At 40.8% G+C, this 25,990-nt stretch overlaps 1 protein-coding gene across 7 annotated transcripts in view; it reads right to left on the bottom strand.

Annotated features, from left to right (window-relative positions):
* The window catches only part of LOC115449644 (talin-1), a 90,166-nt gene that overhangs the window by 32,091 nt on the left and 32,085 nt on the right, over positions 1-25,990 (bottom strand). For 2 of the 7 annotated variants that reach the window (XM_037438722.1, XM_037438721.1), the window contains exons 26-75: positions 25,815-25,892; positions 24,815-24,927; positions 24,098-24,190; positions 23,471-23,629; positions 22,978-23,182; positions 22,348-22,466; positions 21,799-21,913; positions 21,076-21,153; positions 20,696-20,811; positions 20,286-20,378; positions 19,679-19,837; positions 18,789-18,990; positions 18,286-18,389; positions 17,971-18,085; positions 17,223-17,300; positions 16,861-16,976; positions 16,255-16,347; positions 15,977-16,135; positions 15,678-15,879; positions 15,339-15,442; positions 14,039-14,153; positions 13,805-13,882; positions 13,285-13,400; positions 12,915-13,007; positions 12,410-12,568; positions 12,030-12,231; positions 11,708-11,811; positions 11,486-11,600; positions 11,251-11,328; positions 10,832-10,947; positions 10,564-10,656; positions 10,002-10,160; positions 9,613-9,811; positions 9,339-9,442; positions 9,071-9,188; positions 8,764-8,841; positions 8,246-8,361; positions 8,044-8,136; positions 7,646-7,804; positions 6,740-6,941; positions 6,497-6,594; positions 5,467-5,581; positions 4,934-5,011; positions 4,420-4,535; positions 3,728-3,820; positions 3,169-3,327; positions 2,560-2,758; positions 1,929-2,108; positions 1,019-1,101; positions 323-452 (exon numbers count right to left, since the gene is read on the bottom strand). In XM_037438722.1, coding sequence (XP_037294619.1) covers positions 323-452; positions 1,019-1,101; positions 1,929-2,108; positions 2,560-2,758; positions 3,169-3,327; positions 3,728-3,820; positions 4,420-4,535; positions 4,934-5,011; positions 5,467-5,581; positions 6,497-6,594; positions 6,740-6,941; positions 7,646-7,804; positions 8,044-8,136; positions 8,246-8,361; positions 8,764-8,841; positions 9,071-9,188; positions 9,339-9,442; positions 9,613-9,811; positions 10,002-10,160; positions 10,564-10,656; positions 10,832-10,947; positions 11,251-11,328; positions 11,486-11,600; positions 11,708-11,811; positions 12,030-12,231; positions 12,410-12,568; positions 12,915-13,007; positions 13,285-13,400; positions 13,805-13,882; positions 14,039-14,153; positions 15,339-15,442; positions 15,678-15,879; positions 15,977-16,135; positions 16,255-16,347; positions 16,861-16,976; positions 17,223-17,300; positions 17,971-18,085; positions 18,286-18,389; positions 18,789-18,990; positions 19,679-19,837; positions 20,286-20,378; positions 20,696-20,811; positions 21,076-21,153; positions 21,799-21,913; positions 22,348-22,466; positions 22,978-23,182; positions 23,471-23,629; positions 24,098-24,190; positions 24,815-24,927; positions 25,815-25,892 — 6,249 coding nt within the window. The remainder of the gene's footprint in view (positions 1-322; positions 453-1,018; positions 1,102-1,928; positions 2,109-2,559; positions 2,759-3,168; positions 3,328-3,727; positions 3,821-4,419; positions 4,536-4,933; positions 5,012-5,466; positions 5,582-6,496; positions 6,595-6,739; positions 6,942-7,645; positions 7,805-8,043; positions 8,137-8,245; positions 8,362-8,763; positions 8,842-9,070; positions 9,189-9,338; positions 9,443-9,612; positions 9,812-10,001; positions 10,161-10,563; positions 10,657-10,831; positions 10,948-11,250; positions 11,329-11,485; positions 11,601-11,707; positions 11,812-12,029; positions 12,232-12,409; positions 12,569-12,914; positions 13,008-13,284; positions 13,401-13,804; positions 13,883-14,038; positions 14,154-15,338; positions 15,443-15,677; positions 15,880-15,976; positions 16,136-16,254; positions 16,348-16,860; positions 16,977-17,222; positions 17,301-17,970; positions 18,086-18,285; positions 18,390-18,788; positions 18,991-19,678; positions 19,838-20,285; positions 20,379-20,695; positions 20,812-21,075; positions 21,154-21,798; positions 21,914-22,347; positions 22,467-22,977; positions 23,183-23,470; positions 23,630-24,097; positions 24,191-24,814; positions 24,928-25,814; positions 25,893-25,990) is intronic. The other 5 variants (XM_037438727.1, XM_037438740.1, XM_037438730.1 and 2 more) reach the window with 5 other exon arrangements.

Here is a 25,990-nt window from a genome sequence, read left to right as displayed (position 1 = left end):
ATATATTTAGTACTTGACTCTAAGTCTAATTATATCAAAGAACTTGAAATTCAATTCAGCTTTGTGTGTATGTAATGTCTATCGGGAATCGGGATAGAATGAAAGACTGACTTCGTTCCACAAATCTTTGGATCTAATCCCAATTTGTTCTTCACTATATGCACACAGTACAATCATTAGACCATTTAGTGTATAATTGGGTTGGGCCCAACTACCCCATCTTACATATTCAAACCCAGTGTAATTTGTACCATCGAATTCTAACGAGAAAACTCGTCGATAGGGACCTACTATCTGTCATTATATTCGTGGATGTACTCACAGTTGGCGCCGACGAGCGCGGCGACGTTAACATTGGCGAGCGCCAACTTCTCTTCCATTTCCTTCTGCTTCTTCGCTTGCTGGTTCGCGCTCAACTTCGGCCCTGCTGCTTGACTCTTCGACTTGTAAACCTGCACATAAATATTTATTCTTTACTATCTCGTCTCGTCATTCAACATCATTAAACTTATAAATGCCGCACTCGTAAAGACAAACTATTGCTAAAAGAATTGTGTCATCTTTCTTAAAATGATTAATGAATTTCTTTGTTTTGATATGTGCATGTCCATATCCATATCACTCAAAGGTAAAGTGGTAAACTATGCTTAAGTGGGTATACTGAATGCTAGCGGAATACGCCAGCCGCATGCGCAGCGTAACACGCTGAGAACTACTAGGAACACTCCGGACAAAATCAAGTCTAAAGCGAATCTTTGGTTTAAATATTACCGCAATACTGGATACGCCTTCACTCTCGACTACTAACCGCCGTATTCAATAAACAATTCCAATCTCTTTTGTTCTATCGTGGAATGTATCAATAGGAATTCTGATTTTTTAACATAATTACTAATGACGTATTTTCATTGATTTATTCTTGTGATCGGATCAAAAATGAAGATTGGGATCGTTTATTGAAATCGACAGTAAATCCACTTATACACAATATGTACACAAAAACAATTTCTATGCTTACCTCTTTAAGGTTGTTTTCAGCGCAGCCAATAGTCCTGCCGGCATTATCTACCGCCTTCAGGAACTGCTGACGATACTTCTCTTCTGTGATGGATATTGATTTAGGACTACTTGTTAATGTTTTATAATAAAAGGAATATTACATTTTTTAGACGTTTAAAATGCCGTTTTCAATAAATGATCCCGGTCTCAATCTCCGATCCGATTTCGAGAAAGAACCAATCAAAATAACTCATTTGTAAGCATGTCTAAAAAACCTTTGTTCTGATTGGACTATTTTTGAGATAGAACGAAAAAAGCGATTGGGATCGTATATTGAAAATGGCGGTAAATAGTACTTGTGGTAGGATATGTGTATCCGCCCGGATAGCGATCACTGTACACAAGGTGTAAAACCCGCCGTAGGGATCTACGTAAGTGTGTCGGATTCCTAGATCAGCTTGTTTATATGCGGTTTCCAACAGGCCGGCATAATTGTATCGACTGACGAGGAGTAATCAACTTGATACTCTACTTAACTTACCATCATTTATAGTGACTTTGCCGAACTCGTAAAAAACAGTAACTTAATTGGAATTCGCGGGAAGCGGAAACTTTATATCATCAATATTTATATTCAAGCTAAAGTTACCCACAAGCGGTAACCATGAGACGTACCAGATACTGTTTCCAACTCGACCACACTAATACATGTTGACATTAATATTTATATCTTATAGCCTGCAGTTATCTTTAATTTGAACACGAATTAAATTATAAAACATCAATCTATTCCACCCACTAATACATGCGGCACAGGCTAGTAATCATAACATTATTTACCTCCATTTCTCTAAGCAAGTGTTTGTGGTAGTGATTTATCATTAAGCAACTCCTCTCTCTCTTATGTTCAAGCGAATATGACAGTTTACCTGCTGCGTGGTCTTCGGCGAGTCGCATGGTGTGGAGGAACTCCTGCGTGATCTCTATGGAGGCGCGCGGGTTGCGGCGCGGCACGGCGGGCGGCGGGCCGCGCGGCTTCGGGCCCTGTGCGGCGCTGAACGTGCCCGACTTGCGCTTGGGGACCTCTGGACGGACCTTGGGCTTTGAACCTGGGACCGTCATTGAAAAACATATTAGTAGTGTGATGATTTACATAATAACTGTCTTCTAAGACAGAAATGTCTTGACACTGCACTTTGTATAACAAGTCTTTCGAGAGATCCAATAAATCCTCTCTTTATACCACTACAATGTGAGGTCAAAATACCATACAATTTCACCCATATTGCAGACATAATTAGACTTAATTTCATAAGATTTGCGACAAACGTGACATTACCTTTCCGAGCAAGTCGATTCAGAACAACCAATACTAAGTGTTACTTAATCTGAACCCAAGACCTCGCAGACCCTTTCAATTGCCATGTTTCCAACTTATAAGTCGGCTGTATACCTAAATTATTATGACTATAATATTTCTAGATGGGAATGTACACATACCATCACTATTCAATTTTTTTATGCATACATCAGCTAAAGCAGAATCCTGCTTAAACTCACCTGCATCACTCTTGACGGCCGCCTTAATTTGCACCAAGGTCTTCTCTAAGTCTTCCAGCTCCTGTTCCAGGGGCTTCGTAGCGCCTGAAGGCAATTTGCGCCAGGCCTGCGCCAAGTTCTGGCTCGAGGCTGATAGTCCGTCCACTGACGACAGTATAGACGCCTGACAGTGAGGGTCCGAGATGGACGGCGCTGTCACCTGGTAAAATTTTAGTTAAGTTGATTCCTTTCTAGCCTAATTGCGCCCACTACGGCCAATCTCGACGGAGATCAGCCAGGTACGCAGGACATATTATTATAGTGCACAAATATATGCACAATACTCAAGCACACTCCGTCCCTTCTCTCTCATAGTCCGATGAGACGGCAATCCGACATGACAGGTGAGAGATCAGGTGCAGGACCGACGACTTTACGATTTTTCCGAAGCACGCAGGTACCCACCGCCAACTTCCTGACTGCTGTTCAATGTTTAGCAATGAACTTGCAAAGGCTGAAGATGACGATAATGGTGATGATAAATTATGAAATTTTTAGCGGTTATGACCGTTGAATATTATTTAACACAAGGTGACTCATCTGTTGTTTGCCGGCTTACGCTATAAATACCTGAGCAACAGTTAGCAGGGCCTGCGCATTATCGGCGACGGTGGCGCCCTTCCTGTCCAAATCTTCAGCCACAGGGCCGCTGACCTGCTGCGTCAGATGCTGCACGTTGGCTAACAGCTGAGATGCTGTGCCGCATGCGATTGCTGACAGATCTAGCACCTGGAGACGAATATTAAAATATAACAATTGCAAGCTGAAAGCACTTGCGACAGTGAGACATGTGACTCATGCAACGGAGACATATTGTCACTGACTTTACTCAGATATGTGATGAAAATCATTCAGATACTGAGACGTGTGACTCAATTTGCTGAGACGTGATTCAACTCATTGAGACACGTGACTCACTGTTATAAATCACATAAATTTAATTTTTTATTGTTTAGGTACCACTCTCAATTGAAAAAAGGATTCCAGAGACTGACTTTCATATCTTTAAATACATTCTTTAGGATGAAAATGAAATAATTACACCATTATTTAAAAAAAAACCTAACAATGTCAGACTTAATCGATGACTAAAAAATAAATCCTTAAATAACATAATCCACGTAATTACCTGTTGCCCCTTGACCACGTCTACTCGAGGGTTGATCACATACACCAGCTTGCCCGAGGCATTGGCGTACCTTGACGCAGCTTCCGGCAAACCCTAAAAGAAAATTTGTGATAATTTTTGTAGCACCACTAAAGTTTATAAGTTAAATAACAGTAGATAAAATAAAAACGAGCGTGATACCAATGAAGATACAAGTTAAAACTAAAAACAACATCCCATCCAAAATTTTATATATAGTATGGTGCCAGTTTGCGTGAGCCGATGCTGATAGTCATAGGCATTGCGGCTGCGATGTTTCTAGAGGAAGAGAAGAAGGTAAGATTCCTAGGATAAGTGGGGGAGGCCTCTGTTTCTTTTTGTTTTTTTCTGTATCACCAGGAGTCCCTAATAATAGGATACTGACGATCCCTGGTTTAGCAATTGCAACGGCTGGAGAAAGATATGGAAAGAAAAAAGGAAAGTAAAAGGGCCTGATGATGAGGAAAGGAATAGGGAAAGAAAATGTTCGCAAACGTTTTGAGACCTAGTATGTGGATAATTGCATTTTTTATCTCAGCTTGCAATAATATTCCTACAGTAAAAGGGCGTGTATACGGTAGAGAGACAAAACGAGAGATGATGAGAGAGAGAGATGGGAAGATAGGTAATAAATTATTATTTACTGCTCTACGTAGCATATTTAAGCGACTGACCTCTCCAGTTTCGGCACTGGCGCACACGTCCTTGCTGGCCTGGCAGAGCGCCTGGACGCGCTCCGCCAGCGCCTCGCGACCTGCCGGCTCTTGATTCGGGCTTAATGTCTTCGCGTCTGTGGATAGAAACCATGATGAAATTTTATAAAGATTTTTAAACAGAGAGCTTTGACTGAGTATCTTATGAAATGTCCCAAGAAGTGAATTAATTAAGGAGAGCTACTTGTTTTTAGCTTTTGCTTAGGTTATACGTTCAATTCTGTTATCTACTAGCTTGTTTTTTTATAAAGTAGAGTCGATTGACCTTAAAATCGATACCAGAGTGTTCTCTGTAACATTAAACAAAATATTTGGGACCATTTTTATCATTAAACAGGTGTCTATAGTTAAAATTGGAAAAGGTATGACACTTATATTTATAAACATTTTAAATATACACCACCACAACGTATCTTGCTGAAATGAAGAAGTTAAGTTAGTTATACTACTTTGTGCGAACTATTATCCAACTTACCTTTGATGATCAGAGGAAGTAGCAAGGTGACGACTCCGAGAGACTGCTCAGCTGTGGCGTAGTCAGGATGCGAGCGATCTACACACAATATTCATAATTCTGTAGTAATATAGTAGTTATGGTGTGAGGGAAATAAATAACCTTTTTAGTTTTAAAGTTAACGTTGTCATTACTAGAAGTTGGTATATTTTTCCACAACAGCGAGGCTCATTGTTCTTCTGTAATACATGAATATATCTATTATATATAGTAGGTCTAGAATTTATCTATTGTCTACCAAAGTTTTCATTCTCAAGTTATTTCATGAAGCCCTTGTTAACAAAAGCACATTATCATATTGTTTATCATCATCGCTTATAACTTCTTAGGCTTAAAAAAACCCAGTTTAACTGATAAAATTTTACTTGTAATTTCATCCACGTGAATACCCTTCTGCTACGGACTGAGGCCTAAACCCTCAGTAGTCAAGGAGGCCTGTGCCGAGTACCGTCTCACCGACAGTATATATAGGGCTGACATAATATTATATGTACCAGCAGTAGCAGTGACGAGTGCCGCGATGGCGCCGCTCATCTGGCCAAGCTCCTGCTGTACCTGATGCTGCATGTCCACCGCCGCCTCTTGCGTCAACGGCGTCGTGGGAGCCGGCTACAAACATATCTATATAACTCTGCTGCCGTGGTAATCGAGAAGTCAAAAGCCATTTTTTTATTACTGATTTAGAATATACGTTAAACGGACTTTCTTCCTATCTGGCAATGGCGAAGAGTCTATATAAGCCGATTCCTGTTGGCTTCCCTTTCGTAATTTATGTGTAATCAAATTATCATTAGTAAAATTTCCAGGCCGCATTTATGCATATAAGTACCTATATTATGTTGGGTCGCGTTCCCTTTCAGAAAATTTTACCCTTCGCCACTGCTATCTAGGTTTTATACATCTACATACATAAATTAGAAATGCATTTTCTAGTTTGATAAACAATAGGAAGTACTGTAAGGTAATCTAGTTAACTATGTAATAGAACAGAACCGCCTGTTCTGTCTTACTGTTATATCGATTCCCAGGACAGCCAGATAAGTAATTCAGGCTTACTGAAATATCTTACAAAATCAGAGTAGTCGTGATTGCCTTGAAGTTTTGTAATTCAAAGTTCTGGGGCAGTTTCCTTCTGTTAATAGTAGTGACCAACATACGAACTACATTCCCAATCAAAAGAAACAGAAATAACCTACATGTGTACATGACAGCGAATTTTACCGTTCAGAATTAATGATTGATCGACAACTCCCGATCGATTAGGAAACGAAACAGTCACGAGAAATTTTGATCGCAACGGTCACGCATTATCATTCTATTTGATTTATGTACTTTGAAATCGATCTGAAGACACTGATGGGGGTTATTTACTAATTTGAATTATAAGCCGAGAAAGTTGCGAACACAGCTGTAATAATTTCATACTAATGTATTGTTGGCAATACATAAAAAACTACCAAACTACCAACACGTGTTTTATAAAAAACCTGTATTAATTAATTACATGCAAAATATAACGCATACCTTCTTCAGCTCTTCGTCAGCAGTCTTCAAACTCTGCTTGGTCGCACCGACCGTCTTCACGAACTTGAGGCGCTGGACGTCGTCCTTTGCCGCTTGATCTACGCTCAAAAATCCGTTGTAATATAACATTCGCATAACACCATTATTAATGAAGAATAGCGGCAACATGGACATAGGCAGCATGTTTTTCTTGGACTATATTCCATGAAGATACCAATATATACTACTAATAGAACGACCTACCTCCAGCACTTCGGCAAGCCTCTCGCAGCTGTCCGAGAATCCTCTCCAAGTCTTGCAGCTCCCGCTCCAACACCTGGTGCCGGGAGCCCGCAGGCACCTGTCGCCAGGTATTAGCCAGGTCCTGGCTCAACCCTAACAGAGCATCCACCGACGACAGGATGGATTTTTGAGAACCAGGATCGGATATGGTCGGAGCCGATTTCTGATGAAAAAAACCGGATAGAATTAACTAACAACCATTGAAGTATATTCTATAGACACGAACATCCATATAAACTATTTGTTCAAAATCTGAACTAAAATGGCAACCAAAACGTCACTGTTAGAACCTATTCATTCACTTGAACAACAAATAATTTTACTTATTTGACTAATATTTTTATTCAAATCTAAGTTTACAGATAGATTCGAGTTCTTATATCATGAGCGCCACTCCGTACACAACCACAAGCTGTCAATATTGATCATACTAAAGTCGGTTTGAATGGATTGCAGTTCAATTTAGTTGAACACAGTAAATGTTCGAAACGCCAAATCTAGTACGTAGTACATACATATCGATGCTAACAACTCTTGATGCTAACAACTATTTTGGAGTTAATTAAATTCAATTACTAACTAAAGACTGAGTCGGTCGTCGTAGTTTTACCGCGTGCGCGGTTTCGACATGGCTCTGAGATCCCATGTTTAAATCCCAGGTCGGGCAATGTGATTTGGGTTGTTTTGCACAGTATCGGCGTCGAGTCTGTAGTTTGGGCCCAATATGGCGATAAGCTCGCCCCCATCATGTCATGGGACGAAATGCACAGGAGAAAAGCAGGAGCCTTAGTTACACATCTGCCTACTCCTTCGAGAGTAAAGGCGTGATGTTTATGAATAAATTCAATAAGTTGAATGTCCGTTTACCTCAGCGGTTTCAAGTAATGCCTTCGCGTCGTCAGCCGCCTTTGCCCCTTTCTTGTCGAGAGCCATTCCAGTATCCCCACCGATCTGCTGCGACAGCTGCTGCACGTTAGACAGCAGCTGCGATGCTGTGCCGCACGCGGCAGTAGACAGATCCAAGACCTAGTCAAAAATAACAAAAAAGAATGTAATTAATTTGAAATAACACTACTTCACATACACACACGCGTATGCATACACACACGCAAGGATTATGCTGGCTTACTTCAATAGCTGATCCCGGAAAGTCTCTTAGAACGAACCACTGTGGCAGATTTTAAAAGGACATTGTTCAGTTGGGTACCTTATTGTTAATAATACGTACTGGATCAACAATTTCGTACCATAATACACTATCTTACCTGTTGTTCTTTGCTAGTGTTGGTGTTGGGGCTGACCACGAAGATGAGCTTGCCTGAAGCGTCAGCGAACTTTGACGCCGATTCGCTCAGACCCTGCAGAATAATTGTAATTATAAATAAACAAACCTGACCAGAACCAAATAAAACCATAAAACTGCCTCATAGTATTGTTTGTAAATATGGGTGTTAGTTCAATGCTGACCTGTCCTCTTTCTGCGCTGGCGCACACGTCCTTACTGGCGTCGCAGAGCGTGCGCACGTGCTTCATCAGCTTCTCCCTCGTGCTGGGATCCTGGGTCATGCCCAGGCTCTTCGCGTCTGAGCAATCATAATAACATTTTATTCATACTGCGAAGCTATTACTTACATCATCCTTAATTTACATTAGAGTCACTGTTATAGATGACAAATTTTAGTGAGACTCTGAGATTCAAATCTAATGCAATGTGTGAGTCACAATACTCGTGAGTCGCAGGACTCCTAGGTCACAGGACGCGTAAGTAACAAAATATGGGGCGTGAATCTCATTAGAGAGTATTAGATCCGTCGCTAACGTGAGTCACATGCCTCAATGATGTAACTCACCAGTCAGATGTGGGTCCCCCATCTCACAGATGTGAATCACCTGTCTCAGAAATGTGAATTACCGATCTCACAAACTATATTCCTCTCTAGTGTGAATAAAATATCTGACAAAAGTTAACAACATACTTAACATACCTTTAACGACTTCAGTGGTCAGTTTTGAGATAGTATCAACAGATTGTTCGGCGGTCGTGTAGTCCGATCTTGAACGATCTGTTAAAAAAAAGTATTATCAAAGCTTTATTTTTTTTCCAATGTCATAGATATGACCATAACTCTAGCATTCTTAAAGGAATTTTTGGATGTGCAATACACATACAGTATGCGAAGACCAACAAAAAAAAACACTTTAGAGCTCAACAGATGAGAGGTTTGGCCGCACTCTTATTTAGCACAATACAAAGAGACTACTTATTTCTGAGGGACAAAGACTTGACGTTACCAGTGGTGGAAGCGAGGAGGGCCGCGATAGCAGCACTGAGGACGGCGATGTGCTCTTGCAGGCGGTTGCGCTTCTGAACTATATCTGCTTGACTCAGCGGGGCGGTCGCCATTACCTGCTTGTGAGACGTAAAAATATACTATAAAACATAATATATCTAGAGAGCAAATTACTTACTTTTTAAGAATTTAATTACTATTCTTTCTTTTGAGAAGATTAATTCTTCTTTAAGTATTAATTTACAGACTTATGCTATGTAAACAGATACCTTGTTCAGTTCGTCATCGGCCGCTTGCAGGTTCCTCCTGGCGCTGGCGGCAGACTTCACGAACTGCATCCGCTTGATCTCTGCCGCTTTCTTAACATCATCATCTAAAAATACAACCACTTTTTTTGACAAAGAAAACCTCTTTTATCAGTAGAGAAAACCAGAAATACGCTGTAAAGATTACTCGAACCCACGATAAGATGTAAAAATATATGCGTTTTACCACACCCATATTCTAAACGTAGATACAACATTGTTTTTCAAATGTACTGACCGATAGCACTTTGGCAAGTTCCACGCAACTGTCCCAGTATCTTCTCTAAATCTTGCAGACTTCTCTCCAAAGTGTGGTTGTGAGAACCTGCTGGTAGTCGCCGCCAAGTGGAGGCCAGGTCCTGAGTCGATGACGACAGAGCGTCCACCGTCGACTGGATCGATTCTTGCTTAGCAGGGTCGGAAATTAAGGCTGGGTTCTGGTGAATAATATTCTGGTTCATAGCTTTTCTCAGTTTACGATATTAAATATTATTTCAGTTATGCTCGTAGTCCGTCCTCGTGATATTGCAATCCACCCGTCAAGTTGGTTTAAATTGCAAAGTAAAATATTAAAACAATCAGCAAGGAGTTTAATTAAACTAACACCTCGGTTTTACTGGGAAATACCTGTGCAACTTCAAGCAACGCCTTCGAGTCGTCAGCCACTTTCGCCCCCTTTCTATCGAGAGCCACTCCAGCATCACCGCCGACCTCCTGCGACAGCTGTTGCACATTCGACAACAGCTGCGCGGCCGTGCCGCACGCAGCAGCCGACAGGTCCAACACCTAGACAGTTTCATAAATAGGCTACAACATTTGTGAAACCACACGACAATTATATTACTACGATAGAACCATATAGTTTTATTTCTAACCAGTTCCTCACATATCTCTAACCAAAGTGAAACAATTAAGGTAAATAAGTTGGGACTTGATGCTTACGGATAGTGTAATTTTCCATAAAGAAATTAATTCATATTTACTGAAAAGAGCTCAAGACAGGAGTTCCTCCCTACCAAAACACTTTACTTCTTACATTATTTATTTAAATTTAGCTGCGTTTGAATAATTTTATTGGTTGCCGTGCCGAACGACGGCAATGTTCACGTATCTAATAAAACGCTCTCATTCTTTCACTTTGCTACAATAAATAAAGTTTTAAAAATAATTTTAGAAGAGATATTCTGACCTGCTGTACTCTGCTGGTGTTGGTTTTGGGACTGACCATAAACGCCAGTCTTCCCGAAGCGTTCGCGAACTTCGACGCTGATCCACTTAGGTCCTATTATATAAAAAGTATATATGCATCAAATCATTGATTCCGTAGCATGAAAATGGAACCGTTTGTAGTGTTCTCAGTCCATCTGTCGATTGCGCATTTGCATTAAGTAAAAGCATCTAGAAACCCATCGTAGATATTTTATACCTGGCTACGCACAAGAATAAATATTACTGACCTGTCCGGTCTCAGCGCTGGCGCATACGTCCCTGCTGGCGTCACACAGCGCGCGCACCTGCTTCAGCAACGCGTCGCGGCTCGACGGCTCCTGACTCGCGCCCAAGGCCTTCGCATCTAATACATTTCAATCAAATTTATTAATTTCTTCACTTACAAAAATCTATAAATATTTTAATCTATTTTAAATGTGGTTAAATTGGTTAATTAAGGTGGTCTTCAAACTTTCATGTATTAAAAAAATTCGTGAATCACATTGGTCACCGACGTGAGTCACATTGCTCAACAACGTGAGTCACATTGCTCTCCGACGTTGGTCACATGGCTTACCGGCACGTGTCACGTAATTTTCGTGAGTGAATTACATATCTTACAAGTGAGAGTCTTGTCACATCATCTTGAGTACCTTGTTTTACTTACCTTTGACAACTTCGGGCAGCAGTTTGTTGATTGTATCGACTGATTTTTCAGCGGCCGCGTAGTCCGGCCTCGAATGATCTGTTAAAATGAAAATATTCCCTTAATACTTCCAGAGGAATCTATCAAATGGGGAATTAATGCACAGACACATAAAAAATATTGTACAAATATTCAAATTTTTATTTAGACGTAAAGGATAAAAGTCTAATAATACATGGATATGAAGATCATTTACCAGCTGTAGAGGCCATCAGGGCCGCGATGGCAGCGTTAAGGTCCTCAATGTGTTGCTGCAGACGGTTTTGTTTTTTGACAACTTCTTCTTGTTTCAATGGAGCGGATTGCACCGGCTGAACAAGGAGAGGAATCATTAGATGCAGAAGAAGACAAAATATATTATGACGCCTTGGGCTGTCTAACTACCTGAAAAATCATGACCTCATTTAAAGCCACTTACCTTGTTTAACTCGGCGTCAGCCGCCTGCAGGTTCTTCATAGCTCCAGCGGCAGACTTCACAAACTGCAGCCGCTTCTTCTCCGTCGCCTTTTTAACCTCGTCGTCTAGGACAACACAAACACTTTAGTATGCGCCACGCGTAAATCCAGCGTGTTTTTTATTGACTTGTAAATGACGCAAGATTAGTCAGAAATCTCTCGTTACTTCCGTTATTTACAAATTATTCACTACTCTCTCAAATTACAATTGATTTGAGCAAGGATACTGTTGATTTTTACCCAATTATTTATTTTATACATAAAATAAGGTAAATTACACTTACCGCCAGCGCTTTGACAAGTTCCACGCAGCTGTCCCAGGATCTTCTCCAAATCCTGCAGCTCCCTCTCCAGGGTAAGGTTGTGAGGACCTGCTGGTAATTGCCGCCAGGTGGACGCCAGGTCCTGGCTCGATGACGACAAAGCATCCACGGATGACAGCACCGATTTTTGACAAGCAGGTTCGGAAATCGCAGAGGCTGATCCCTGGCGAATGACATTTTGGTTAGTGATATACTTACTAGATTTTAGTCGTGGGTTCCCGCGTATAATTTTTCAACTTTGTTTAAATTACAAAATTAAATAGTAAAGTGATTAAGAGTAAGAAATTTAATAAAACTTCAATAACTCAATATTTTTAATTTGCTGCGTATTGCTTGCTTACCTGCACAACTTCAAGCAACTCCTTTGCATCGTCAGCCGCCTTCGCCCCCTTCCTATCGAGGGCCACTCCAGCATCACCGCCGACCTGCTGCGACAAATGTTGCACGTTCGACAACAGCTGCGAGGCCTTGCTGCACGCAGCGGCGGAGAGATCCAACACCTAGAGATAGTTTTGTAGAAAAACTACATGATTTTTGGAACTACGCCATAATTTCAGGTCAATAAGCCACATTATTTTATGCGCAACCAGTTTCTCGCAACTCCGGTAAGTTTTTGATAATAAGGAAAATTAATTTCTAATTATTTTAAACAGATAGTGTATCTTTCCATAAGAATGGCCAATTATGATTATCAGAAGGGTATCCAGAGAGGAGGGAACTCTATACAAGCTATAATATTTTTTTATATAATTTGAGTAATATTACATTCTGTTAAAGTCACTTGTGTTATAAAAAGCCCCTCTTCTCTCCCTTTGTTCATCATTTTAGGAAATATTTTAGTCTTACCTGCTGTTCTTTGCCGATATTGGGTTTAGAGCTAACCACAAACGCCAGTCTTCCTGAAGCGTCCGCGAACTTCGATGCTGATTGGCTCAGATCCTGTCGAATAAAAAGTTCGTTACTGTAGAATAGTTATATGGAAGAACTACTTGTGTAAGCAAATGGAAGCGAAGCCGGTTGTCGTATTCCCAGCATATATTTCGTTCACACATTAATCTCTAATGGTACTCTGAATGAAGATAAAAGCGCAAAGTGTATCACAGGTCACAGGATTCTCACTTTAAGGATTCAATGGATTTGCTAATGTGATATAAAGTAATAGTACCACAAAGAATCACATGGCCACATGTCACTATGATCACATTAAATGACTGACCTGTCCGGTCTCTGCGCTGGCGCATACGTCCCTGCTGGCGTCACACAGCGCGCGCACCTGCTTCAGCAACGCGTCTCGGCTCGACGGCTCCTGACTCGCGCCCAAGGCCTTCGCATCTGATACATTTCATTCAAATCTATTAAATCTTTCACTGACAAATAACATATTAAGATTTACTTGGTGACATAAGAAACTACAAGAACATGTAGGTAAATATACTTTCATGTATTTCATCGGAGTCAGACAGATAGATTACCAGTGCAAGTCACTTGGCTAACCGACATGAGACGGCTCACCGGCATAAGTCACGTGGTCACCAACATGCTTACCATCGTGAGTCACATGGCTTACTAAAGTATATCACATGGATTATTGGTGTGAGTCACATGACTCACCACGCATAAGTTACGTGGTCACCATCATGCTTACCATCGTGAGTCACATGGCTTACTAAAGTATATCACATGGATTATTGGTGTGAGTCACATGACTCACCAGACAATCATAATGTCTTACATACCTTTCACGACTTCGGGCAGTAGTTTCGTAATTGTGTCGACTGATTTTTCAGCGACCGCGTAGTCGGATTTCGAATAATCTGTTAAAAAACATATCAATGAAAGCTTCACACCTTCAGAGGAGGCTGGAAAATAATACTTAACACAATGAAATAAAAAGTCATCACAATAAATCTGTTAATATTATTGATAATTTTTTAAAATCTTAAATAAGGATAGGTATAAGGATTATTTACCAGCCGTGGAGGCCATCAGAGCTGCGATGGCAGCGTTGAGGTCGTCAATGTGCTGGTGCAGGCGATTTTGTTTTTTGGCAACATCTTCCTGTTTTAGTGCTGTAGTCTGCGCTGGCTAAACAACGAAGAGAACCGTAAGAAACAGAAAAATAAAAATGCGTTGTATTGGGATTTTATAGAGATGACTAGCTTCCGCCCGCAGCTTCGCCCGCGTGGATTTCGGGTTTCAAAAATGGAGAAGGTGCTCAATTTGTCGGGATGTTCTTTTAATTTATGGTGGTATGCAGGTGGTCCGATTGTCCGGTCAGGGTCTGATGATGGGATCCTGGTGAAATCGAAGGAACTTTTAACCATTAAGGTTGCACACGAAATGACGAAAGCTTAAAAAATGGAGTAACTTCTCCCGTTTTCCCAACATTTTCCATCACTGCTATGCTCCTATTAATTGTAGCGTGATGAAAAGTATACTATAACCAGCTCAGGAGTATGAAAAATAATTGTACCAAGTTAAGTTAAAATCCGTCGAGTAGTTTTTGTTTCTATAATGGTTATACAGACAGACAGACAAAAATTTTACTAATTGCATTTTTGGCATCAGTATCGATCCCTAATCACCCCCAGTTATTTTGGAAATATATTTCATGTACAGAATTGACCTCTCTACAGATTTATTATAAGTATAGATATGCAAAAGTAGCTCAAAAATTGACCATAACGAAAACATGCATTTTAAAGTAAAACAAAAGAAATAATATCGTGAAGCCAACCAAATAACAAATGATATATTAAATTTTGTGACTATTCAATTTAGTCGGGTCCGCGATATCACTTTTGTTGAGTTTCAGAACGCGACATTACATTATTATATTCTGTGCTCCAACGCACACTGCTTTGATGTTAGGAACACACCTACATTGCTTAGACAACAGTGAACTTTATACAATAGCAATAAAGCTCAAATTGACTCTACGTATTAGTTAGAAAACGTTTGTATGAGAAATAGAAAAATGCTGTTTTGAGGACTTTCCCGGCAATTATTCGAATTTTTCTCACCTTTTAAACCTTCCCTAGACCTCCACGAATAATTCAAGACCAAGATAAGATAAATCCGTTCAGCCGTTCTCGAGTTTTAGCGAGACTAACGAACAACAATTCATTTTTATATATATAGATTATAGAAAATCAATTCAGAAGTAATCGGCAATTCACAAAGTAGTTCTAGGAAGAATTTCAACTTTGACATACTGAGTTCAAAACTCTTAATAAAGGAAAGATCGAAGCAGATCATCTAACCACGTACCTTGCTCAGTTCGTCGTCGACGGCCTGCAGGTTCTTCCTGGCTCCGGCAGCAGACTTCACGAACTGCAGCCGCTTGATTTCTGCCGCCTTCTTTACTTCATCATCTAGAATAATTTAACGCAATTCGACATAAGTTACATTAAATCCAAACTATTCTTTACCAATTTACAAACAGCCTAGGACTGTGTGTATCCTTCTCAAAACTTATTTTATTTACACTGATCCTTAATGTACTACTTTCTACAATTATATTTGTTTTGCGCGAGTATATCTATCTTCTGTAAACGATTTGTCACACAATTACTCTTTTGCCGTAAAGAATAAAATCTAAAGTATTACCGCCAGCGCTTTGACAAGTTCCACGCAGCTGTCCCAGGATCTTTTCCAAGTCCTGTAGTTCTCTTTCCAGGGTCTGGCTGCGAGAGCCTGCTGGCACTTGTCGCCAGGCAGTAGCCAGCTCCTGAGTCGCTGAGGATAGATCGTCCACCGCCGACGACATAGATTTTTGAGATTCTGGTTTGGATATCGTCGAAGCTGATTTCTGGTGAATAAAATATATACAGTTGTAGAGACGTTTTACAGTTTATAGTATCTACTTTAAATATTCCTAACGTAGCTTTTAACAAATCATGCTTTACCTCAGCAACTCCAAGCAGAGCCTGTGCTGCATCAGCCGCCTTAGCCCCCTTCCTGTCGAGGGCCACTCCAGCATCTCCACCGACCTGCTGCGACAACTGCTGCACGTTGGACAGCAGCTGCGACGCCGTACCGCATGCCGCGGCCGAGAGATCCAACACCTTGATATACGTTTTAAAATACAGATATTGTGACACTTTTAACCACGCTTTTTATATCATCTCTTACTCTATTAGTGTCACATTGGTATAAGTTCTAAAATTCTGATATCAAATCTTACCTGCTGTTCTTTAGTGGTGCTGGTTTTGGGGCTAATTACGAACACCAGCCTTCCTGAAGCGTCTGCAAACTTCGACGCTGATTGGCTCAGTCCCTGAAACAGTAATTAAAATATTTTTTTACTTTCCAGTACCGTGTTATTAATTACCTACTCACACTAGCAGGCAATCCAGAACACGGGTGGAATCAAAAGGAAGGAAAGTCAAGAAGGAAAGACTGCAAAGATGGTATCAGGCAATCCTCTATAGGGATGGATTTAAGAGTTTGCATGATGGACACGAAAAGGAAGTTAGAGACAATAATTGTACGTAGAAAATATGAAGATTTTTTATTCAGTTACGTCAAAGTAATAATGCTTATAATTACAGGGTAATCTAATTATAATACAATCAAGTCAAGTTTATCGCCATGAAAAAGAGAAGAAAATGTGTTTACTACCTCGTCTAAATTACATTGCTTTGTCTTATTAGAGGCACACTGGCTGATTCTTGAACGGAACTTATACCAACCGCGGATTTTTATTCCCATACATGAGGTGATAGCTATCCAACCAAATAAAAAATATATTCGTTACACTGCCATCAATTATAAGAACAATCTCACTGACCTGTCCGGTCTCTGCGCTGGCGCATACGTCCCTGCTGGCGTCACACAGTGCGCGCACCTGCTTCAGCAACGCGTCGCGGCTCGACGGCTCCTGACTCGCGCCCAAGGCTTTCGCATCTAATGAATGTTATTAAAAACTATCAAAATCAAAACTTGACACCTTAATAAAACCTATTTGGTAATGAGTTAAAATTACCGAAAGATGGTACAAGCGAGTCACAACACTCACTAGCGCAAAGCCACGTGCTGCACTAGTATGAGTCACCTGTCTCACAAGTGAGTTTTTTGTTGCACCGTAATTTTTCAGCGAGTCACGCTCACTGGAGAGGGGCAACACGTACTCGGACCGCATATCTTACATACCTTTAACGACTTCGGGCAGCAGTTTGTTGATTGTATCGACTGATTTTTCAGCGGCCGCGTAGTCCGGCCTCGAAGAATCTGCAACATTAATGTAAACGATAATTAAGGCTGTTACTTTATATCGTTTATTAGGTTGTTTATAGAGACCTGGCCATACACTTAAAGAGATATTTTTCAGCGTATAGCTTATAATTATATTTTATATTTTGATATTTGAGCCTGTCTTGTAGCCTTGGTTCTGCTTTAACCTTCGGTTTATATTACTGATTACTTTACTGGTGGTAGGTCTCTCATATGTGAGAGTCCGCCTGCGTAGGTACCACCGCAATGTCTATTACTGCTGCCAAGCAACAGTGGGTAGTCACTGTTGTCTTCCAGTTTGAAGGACATTGTAGCCAGTGTAACTACTGGACATAATGAGACTTAACATCTCATGTCCAGGATGGTGAGCGCAGTGGAATGCCAAACAATACGTTGTTATTCAGTGTGTTGGATAATGTTTCTACTGCTTATGGGCGTATCGCTTAACATTAGGCGAACGGCGAGCTCGTCTAGTCATTAAAATCAATAAAAACAAATATAAAAATTATCAACTTGATGCCTCGTCCTTCCAGTTCCAATTAACATTAAACGTGTAGATTTTCTGCGAACTGCTTGCAACAGGTCAGTGTGGAAATCTTTGGCAAAGGGTTATGTTCACTAGACATCTTGTGGCTGATAATAATAATTCTCGTAAGTCGCCACTTACCAGCCGTAGAAGCCATCAGTGCCGCGATAGCAGCGTTGAGATCCTCAAGGTGCTGGTGCAGGCGATGCTGTTTGTTCACAACGTCTTCTTGATTCAGTGGAGCAGGTATCACCGGCTAAACAAGATACATATCATTAGACTTGGAATAGGATATTAAATAAAATATAATATAACAAAATGAAAATATTAAAAAAGGCAAAGTTCATAAAGAGTACCCCATAGTCCCTCATACGCCCCTCTCCCTGATGATAGTTAATTGTCAAAATTTTACCTTTAATATTATTGGACAAATATGTGGATCAACAATTCACTTACCTTGTTCAGCTCATCGTCAGCTGCTTGCAGGTTCCTCTTGGCATCGGCAGCACTCTTCACAAACTGCAGCCGCTTGACCTCTGCCACCTTCTTGACTTGATCATCTAGAGAAACGACAGATGCTTCACCATCATACTTAGAACTACCATCGGTTTAGATTCTTCAAATTTATAGAAGTTCTTCATGCATCTGAGGTTGTCATGTATTCTAAACGTTTCAGATAATATCGAATACAAAGTTCAAGTAAACCAGGTTTTTAAAAGTATTTTTTTATCTTAGCAAGACAAGAGAGTGCTTGACTCTTGATAACATCCACTAATATAAACGTTGCGCGCCTTGTCACTTAAATTGTACAAGCCTGTATATTTTATTTCGAAATCATGAACGAGATCAACAAAGAGCTCGCTTGAGAATTCATAAAAAAAATTATAGATCATTTGCTTGCAAATTATTTATGAAACCGTATATACTCTGTTTTAACTGCTAAATAAAAGTTATTCTACCAGCAGCACTTTCACAGGCTCCGCGAAGCTGTCCCAGGATCTTCTCCAACTCCTGCAGATCTTTCTCTAGGACCTGGTGACGAGGACCCTTAGGCACCTGCCGCCAGTTCTTGGCTAGGTCCTGCCCCGACGATGAGAGCGAGTCCACTGCTGATAGGAGCTCCGATCGGGCGCGGGGATCCGAGATGTTAGGACCCCAGTTCTAAATGAAAAAAATAAATAAAAGACACATCATGGCCGCACACTATTCTTTTTGATGTATCAGGGACCACGATGGCTTTTTAGTCATACGGCATTGGTATTTAACAAAAAAGATACACATCACACATTTATCCCCGAAGGGGTATGCCAAGGCGCCACCAGGACACCCACCATTCACCAAGTGTTTTCCGTCCCATGGTTGTGATACGGGCGAGCCTAACGCCATATAAGGCACAAATTTCAGACTACTGGCTGATACTGAGCAGAAAAACCCAAATATCACTTGCGCGACCCGGGATTCGAATCCAGGACCTCAGGACGCTGCCGTACCGCGCATGCAGTACAGTTACGCCACCAGTCTTATATCTTTGCAATTAAACCTTGAAGACTAATCCGCAAGTTTTAACTGTAGCACAAAAGATGATAAAACAAGTGATTTGGATTACTAGCAGTGACAGACTATTGCGCTCTCACACTCCCCACTGCTGCTATGAGTCAAAATCAATAAAAGGCATTTCAGTGATACCTAGCAAAGAAGATCAGCGAGTCCCATAATGAACTACTCTGAAAGACTGAAAAGACCCTCAAATTCTAGTTCCTGCAAAATGATTGTTCATTGATTGATCATTCCACCACAAAAAAAAAAAACAATTTATCCTGAACTCCCACTAAAATCATGTTTACTATACCTGTGAAGCGACGAGTATGGCTTGTGCGCTGTTACAGACATCAACCCCTTTCCTGTCTAAATGCTCTCCAGCATCACCGCCGACCTGCTGCGACAGCTGCTGCACGTTGAACAGCAGCTGCGCGGCCTTGTCGCAGGCAGCACTTGACAGATCCACCACCTGGGTTATCGCAAGTATTTAGAACATTTCTAGGCGCTATAAAATAGCTCTGAAGTGCGACATACGCTGAGAAGCTGCTCTCTCTTCGTGCGCCGCTTCTTCTTTACAGCGATAACACATTCAGAAGCGGTGGTAGATTCATAATGATTCTTACTAGTGGTAAGTCTCTCATATGTAAGAGTCGGCCTGGGTAGGTGCCACCCCAATGTCTATTTCTGCCGTCAAGCAGCAGTGTGTAGTCACTGTTATGTTCCAGTTTGAAGCAGTTTGTAGCCAGGGTCAAACTGGAACACAACAGTGAGGACACGCTACACGGTATCTACCCAAGCAGACTCTCACATATGAGAGACCTATCCATAATAAAAATTAATATTATTTCGAAAAAACTTTTCCTTTCTTAGCATGCAAAACCAAGCTTTTGATAATAATCAGATATTAGTTATGTTACCTGTTGCTCATTACTGGTGCCAGATTTTGGACTAATTGTAAACGCCAGCCTTCCTGATGCGTCCGCGAACTTCGATGCGGCTGGCTCCAGGCCCTGAAAAGGAAATATTCCTTATAATTTGTTTTTCAAACTTAATGTTGTCGTGGGTAAATAGCATTTGTACTATAGGTAGCTTCACACAATTTTGTCTTCAGAGTCTTGACTCTCTCTGTCTCTGACCTAGATTCTCTTGGCATTGTTGTAGTGGGACATGTACCATTCACGCAGGGTGATATCTGTGTCTGGTCATGTCTGCCTCCCCCCTCCCAGGCACCACCAGCACCTACCTTGTTACAGCACTGCACTGTGCCACTCAAACGCTGTTAAGTTTACTCGTTTATTAAAAAACACATTTCACCATGCGAACCCACCTTGCCACTCTCAGCGCTGCTGCAGACGTCCTTACTGGCATCGCACAACGCACGGACCTTTGCCAGGAACTTGTCACGAGACTCCGCATCCATGCTGGAGCTTAGCGTCTTCGAATCTAAATTTTTTTTAGATAATTAGTGATAGCAATGAATATTGCGAATAAGCGTATATAAACAAAGCATTATGCATTATTCCCTTTTCAGGGGTAGGCAGAGATGTCATACGCACGTGGCGTTAGCTATGCTCGGTTCCATGAAAAATTCTTTATCTCTACTGGGTCCGGGGAGCGAAGCCCTGACCTTAACACTGCATTGGTATCTTAATGCAACGACAACGAGAAAGCTATATGAAAGGAAAACAATGAGATGAAATTACTCACCCTTGGCGACTTGTGGTACGAGTTCAGAGATGGTGCTGACTGCCTCTTCAGTCGCCACGTAATCAGGGTTCGAACGGTCTTACGAAAAAAACAGGTTATAGTATAAAATTTTATATGTATTTGCATAACCGCAGTACCTCATACCAAAAGGGTAGGTAGTTATGAAATTAGTACATCCACACTTCAACAAGCTAATATTAGCCCCATATCGACAGCTATACGGAACAGAAGTCCAACCACAATTTGTAATACAGGTATATTCCATAAATTTTATAAAACATACAAATTTAATATCAATTGCCTGACCAGAGAATGGCTATGAATACCAAGCTCACAGTTGATACTCTCATTAAATCATGAAGGTCTATTCTCTCTCTCTCTCGTCCCGTGTGAGGTACAATTAGTATATACACCGCCATCTCGCCAATATCAATGGCACTACGAGAAGGCCGATATGGTATTGACATAATTGTAGTGATAATGCACAGGAATCACGCTAGATGGCGTTACACAATATTGACTTGCGCACCAGAATTTGCGCGACGCTCAGTATATATACCACTTCCGATTAGAATTTAGGAACCGTCGGAGGGGCCGGGGCCGGACGCAAGCAATATTCGCGTGATGATGACTGGAAATCTTTCCCTTCCATAGAGGAACGCAACCATCTGTTCCTCTACAGCGTTGTCTACCTATACGCTGCTACAGTCGTATTTAGTTTACCTTGAGAGGTCGCAAGTAGCGCCGCGACAGCCGCGTTTAGTTCTTCGAGCCGCTGCTGGAGTTGTTTCTGCATCTTATCAGCATCCTCTTGTCGCATCAGCAAGCATATATCCGGCTGCAGCAAGCATTATATTATGAATATTATAGTATACCTATACGAGCTAGACAATAATACTTTCATAGTGGTTTCCTATTTTATTAAAAAGAAAAATGTTTTTTTGCTTTTTTTATTCAAAAACAAATCTAATTGAACCCGATACAAAAATAATCAGTCGCGTCCTATTTTATTTTGATGAATTGTCTGCTGCATCTGTTAAGTTCAAGGTTCGATGCTAATTAAATGTATACAGAAACATCATAGAACTATACCGAACACAATATAAAAAAAACATTGTCGAACACAAATTGTCGAATTACGAATACTTGCTTGCTTACGAATTGTGTTCACCCATTTTTGGTCACAACAGCATAGACCCCCAAGCCTCCCGTGGACCCCTAGGGCTCCACCTCGACCACTTTGGGAATCAATGAATATGTGGGTTATCGTACCTTATTGAGTTCATCATCGGCCGCTTGCAAGTTCTTCTTGGCTCTAGAGACAGTCCTCACGTACTTCAGTCTCTGCATCTCCTGGGGCGACACCATCGGCATCATCATCTTTGTGGCTCCTGCATCAAGACATTTAATTTACCAACGGTCATGCATTCTGGCACCATAGACTTTTTTATTTTTTTATCATAGACACTATGTCGGCTTTAAAAAGATAAAGGAAAGGGAGGTTTGAATATTCGGAGATATTTTATTTATTTATTTATTTCATAGCATTTCATATTGTACACCATAAACAAAAGACTGTGCTTAATATTAAAACAATAAAGGCTGAGAGGAGATACAAATGGCGGTCTTATCGCTCGAGGCAATTTTGTACAGACAACCATTAGATGGAATAAGAGAGATTGATGAAAACGGTAGTCTAGGGCGTACATATATGACGTCAAGAAACGCATCAACAACCCGATACTTGACGTTGCTTTTCTGTCCGAATGTCTGCTTCTGTTGAACCTTTCACTATTAGTTATCATCCTGTTTTTTATCGGAAGGTGGAGCAAACAAGTACGTGGGTCTTATACCAAAGGGATCGATAAGCTATTGGCTTAGCTCTATATCTACGCATCTTACCTGGTGGTGGAGACTGGCATCCCTTCCTCATCTTGTCCAAGATCTTCTCCAACTCTTGCAGCTCGGTTTCCAGCGGCTGGTGGTACGGGCTGGGAGGCACCTTCCGCCAGGAGTCAGCAAGCTGCTGGCTGGATGACGAGAGGTCGTCAACTGTGGACAGCAGTGAAGACTGGCAACGAGGCTCGGTGATGGTAGGGGCTGTCACCTGATGAAAGAATACCAGAAATCTTAAATCTAACTTTTCTATCCTACTTCCGACTTATCTTGCTTGATACTACTAAAATAAGTAACACTATTACAAATTAGCATTATATTAGTGAAGCTTTCTAATGATTGATTTTTTAGAATCGTTTCCGAAGTTTCAGATATCACCCCCCTACAAAGTAATTTGAACACTTAACCTTACAATACCAGTGTAGATAATAACCATGTAGCAAATCGAGCACCTAAGAAAATCAGACCATATCATTAAACTCACAAGGACCATTCTCACCTGTGCAGCGGCAAGCAGCGCCTGAGCCTTGTCCACCACCCTGACTCCCTTACAGTCGAGATCCTGACCGTTGACACCTTCAACTATGTTCGCCAGCTGGTGAACGTTCGACAGCAGTTGGGAAGCCTTGTCGCATGCAGAACTTGCCAGGTCCAACATCTGGAGAGTGGAAATTTCTTAAAATAGAGTATGGTTGGAAAATATCACGAAAGGATTAAGATGAATTGCTGTTTTTTCTTAAACACTAAAGTGGATAAAATAAGGAAATGTTTTTATGGTTTATTATATTGCCGCAGTCCTCTTTGCACCATTTTCTCTTTTTAACCGACTTCAAAATAAGGAGGAGGTTATCAATTCGAGTTGAATATTTTTTTAATAAATTACTGACAGGAAATGATTGCACCTTCGCCGGTCGGCACACTTGTGGCAGCTTGTTCGGATGAAAGAGACGGGTCCGAACTGAAGCCCACGCTTTTATTCCCGAAGGTATAGATAGTGAAGTAATGACATTAATATCTTGCTGAGGCTCTATTTTGTTCCATAATGTGCCAAGGGAAAGACCTATCGCCGTATATACAAATGCCAACTTTGTGCTATTAAAAATAAGATCCAATTTGTAGTAATTACCTGCTGCCCCTTTGCACCATCTTCTCTTGGAGTCAGGGTGAACACAAGCTTCTCTGACGCGTTTGAGAACTTCCTCACTGCGGCGTTGACACCCTGAGCACGAGTCAATGTCATTAAAAACGTAAATCGACGGTTCTAGAATAGTTATTAATTTGGATTGCGATTATTATGGGCGGATAGATAAATAAATTTAGTAATATACCAATTACTAAGTTATAATATCACTTTGTCCAACCCGGGGATTGAATCCGAAACCACAGCACTGCAAACATACCGTACTACTACGTCACCGAGATAGTCAGTATTTTCTAACTAATATACTAGAAATGTCAGTATTCGAAAAGTTTGAAAAGCCAGTAAGGAGCCGTTCAATTATTACGTAACGCAATTTTTGAAGATTTTTGACCCCAACTCTCCATGTAACGCGCCGTAACGTTTTCCTCTACGCTCCAACCCACCCTCTAAAAGTTATGTAACTGTGAAGTTAATTTTCTAATATTCACAAATATTTTATGCAAAATCCCGTAAATTCGCGAAAATACCTTTGTTATTGTTTCAAAATAAAAAAAAAAACAATGTTACATAACGCATTGTACGGAACTCCCCTCCCGCCCCTGTAACGCATCGTAACGTTTTACAAGACACCCGCACCCCCCAAATTGCGTTAAGTAATACTTGAACAGACCCTAACCTCTTGCAACTATAGTTTATTCATACCTCGGTCTCGGCGGTGGCGCAGACGTCCTTGCTAGCCTGGCACAGCGCCTGGATCTGCTGCAGGAACTGGTTCCGCGAGTCTGGGTCCATGCTTGCGCTTAGAGTCTTCGCATCTGTACAATATAATTGAATGAATGGATGAAGTTACAAAATACCTTCTTATGTTTATTGATTTGAATGATGAGAAGAGCTTGCCATTCATTGATGGTAAGCGATATGACTGCCCATAAATAGTAGAAACACTATCCAACAACTTGAATTACAAAGTATTTGGTATTTCACTGCACTCGCCATCTTGATACATGAGATATTAAGACTTATTATGTCCAAAAGTAACACTGGCTACAATGTCCTTCAAACCGGAACACAACAGTGACTAAACACTTCTGCTTGGCGTAGAAATAGACATTGCGGTGGTACCTACCCAGACGGACCCTCACATATAAGAGACTTACCACCACCATCTTCATTGAACTAGAGGTAAAACAGTAAGTAAGATTGTCTTCTATTCCTAAATCAAAAAAATGTGTGAGCTTTTTAATTCGACTACTACTTATAAATCAATGTGATTTGTAAACTAAAGGTAATTTACCCCATACGGTACATGTGTTAGCTTACCCCATGGGCTCTCGAATAAGGGGAATTACCCCATATGCTCTATCGTTCAGGATTGGCTTATCCTGATTGTTCTATAATATAAAAATGACTTCCCCGGATGAAATATGAAAAAGTAGACTAGATATAGGTAAGTTATCTCATAAGATCGTTAATAAAAAGATGATCAACTCTGTACAATCTACAATAATATAAAAAGTTGAAGAGTCTATTTGTTTGAACGCGCGAATCTCCGGGTTTTGAAATTTTGTTCACTAATGGGAAGCTATAGGTGCTATAGGTGAGTGCTATAGGTGCTAAATATTTTTTTATATTTAATCCGGGAAGAAAATCACGAGCACAAAGCCGTAGTCAGAAGTTAGTCTATCAAATACAAAATACTTACCACGTGCAACTTCAGGCACCAGCTCGGTGATGGTCCTTAACGCCAGCTCAGCGGTCGCCCGGTCGGGTTTCTCGCGGTCTACAAAATGATTATAGAACGATGAAGTATATTACTAAACTTTATTTACCGAAAATGCAACTAGCTTCATGTATGTTAGAATTTTAAATAAATTAAAA

The sequence above is a fragment of the Manduca sexta genome, chromosome 3, assembly GCF_014839805.1.
Source record: "Manduca sexta isolate Smith_Timp_Sample1 chromosome 3, JHU_Msex_v1.0, whole genome shotgun sequence".
Classification (NCBI taxonomy): Eukaryota; Metazoa; Arthropoda; class Insecta; order Lepidoptera; family Sphingidae; genus Manduca; species Manduca sexta.
This window is presented reverse-complemented; position numbering and strand designations above follow the sequence as displayed.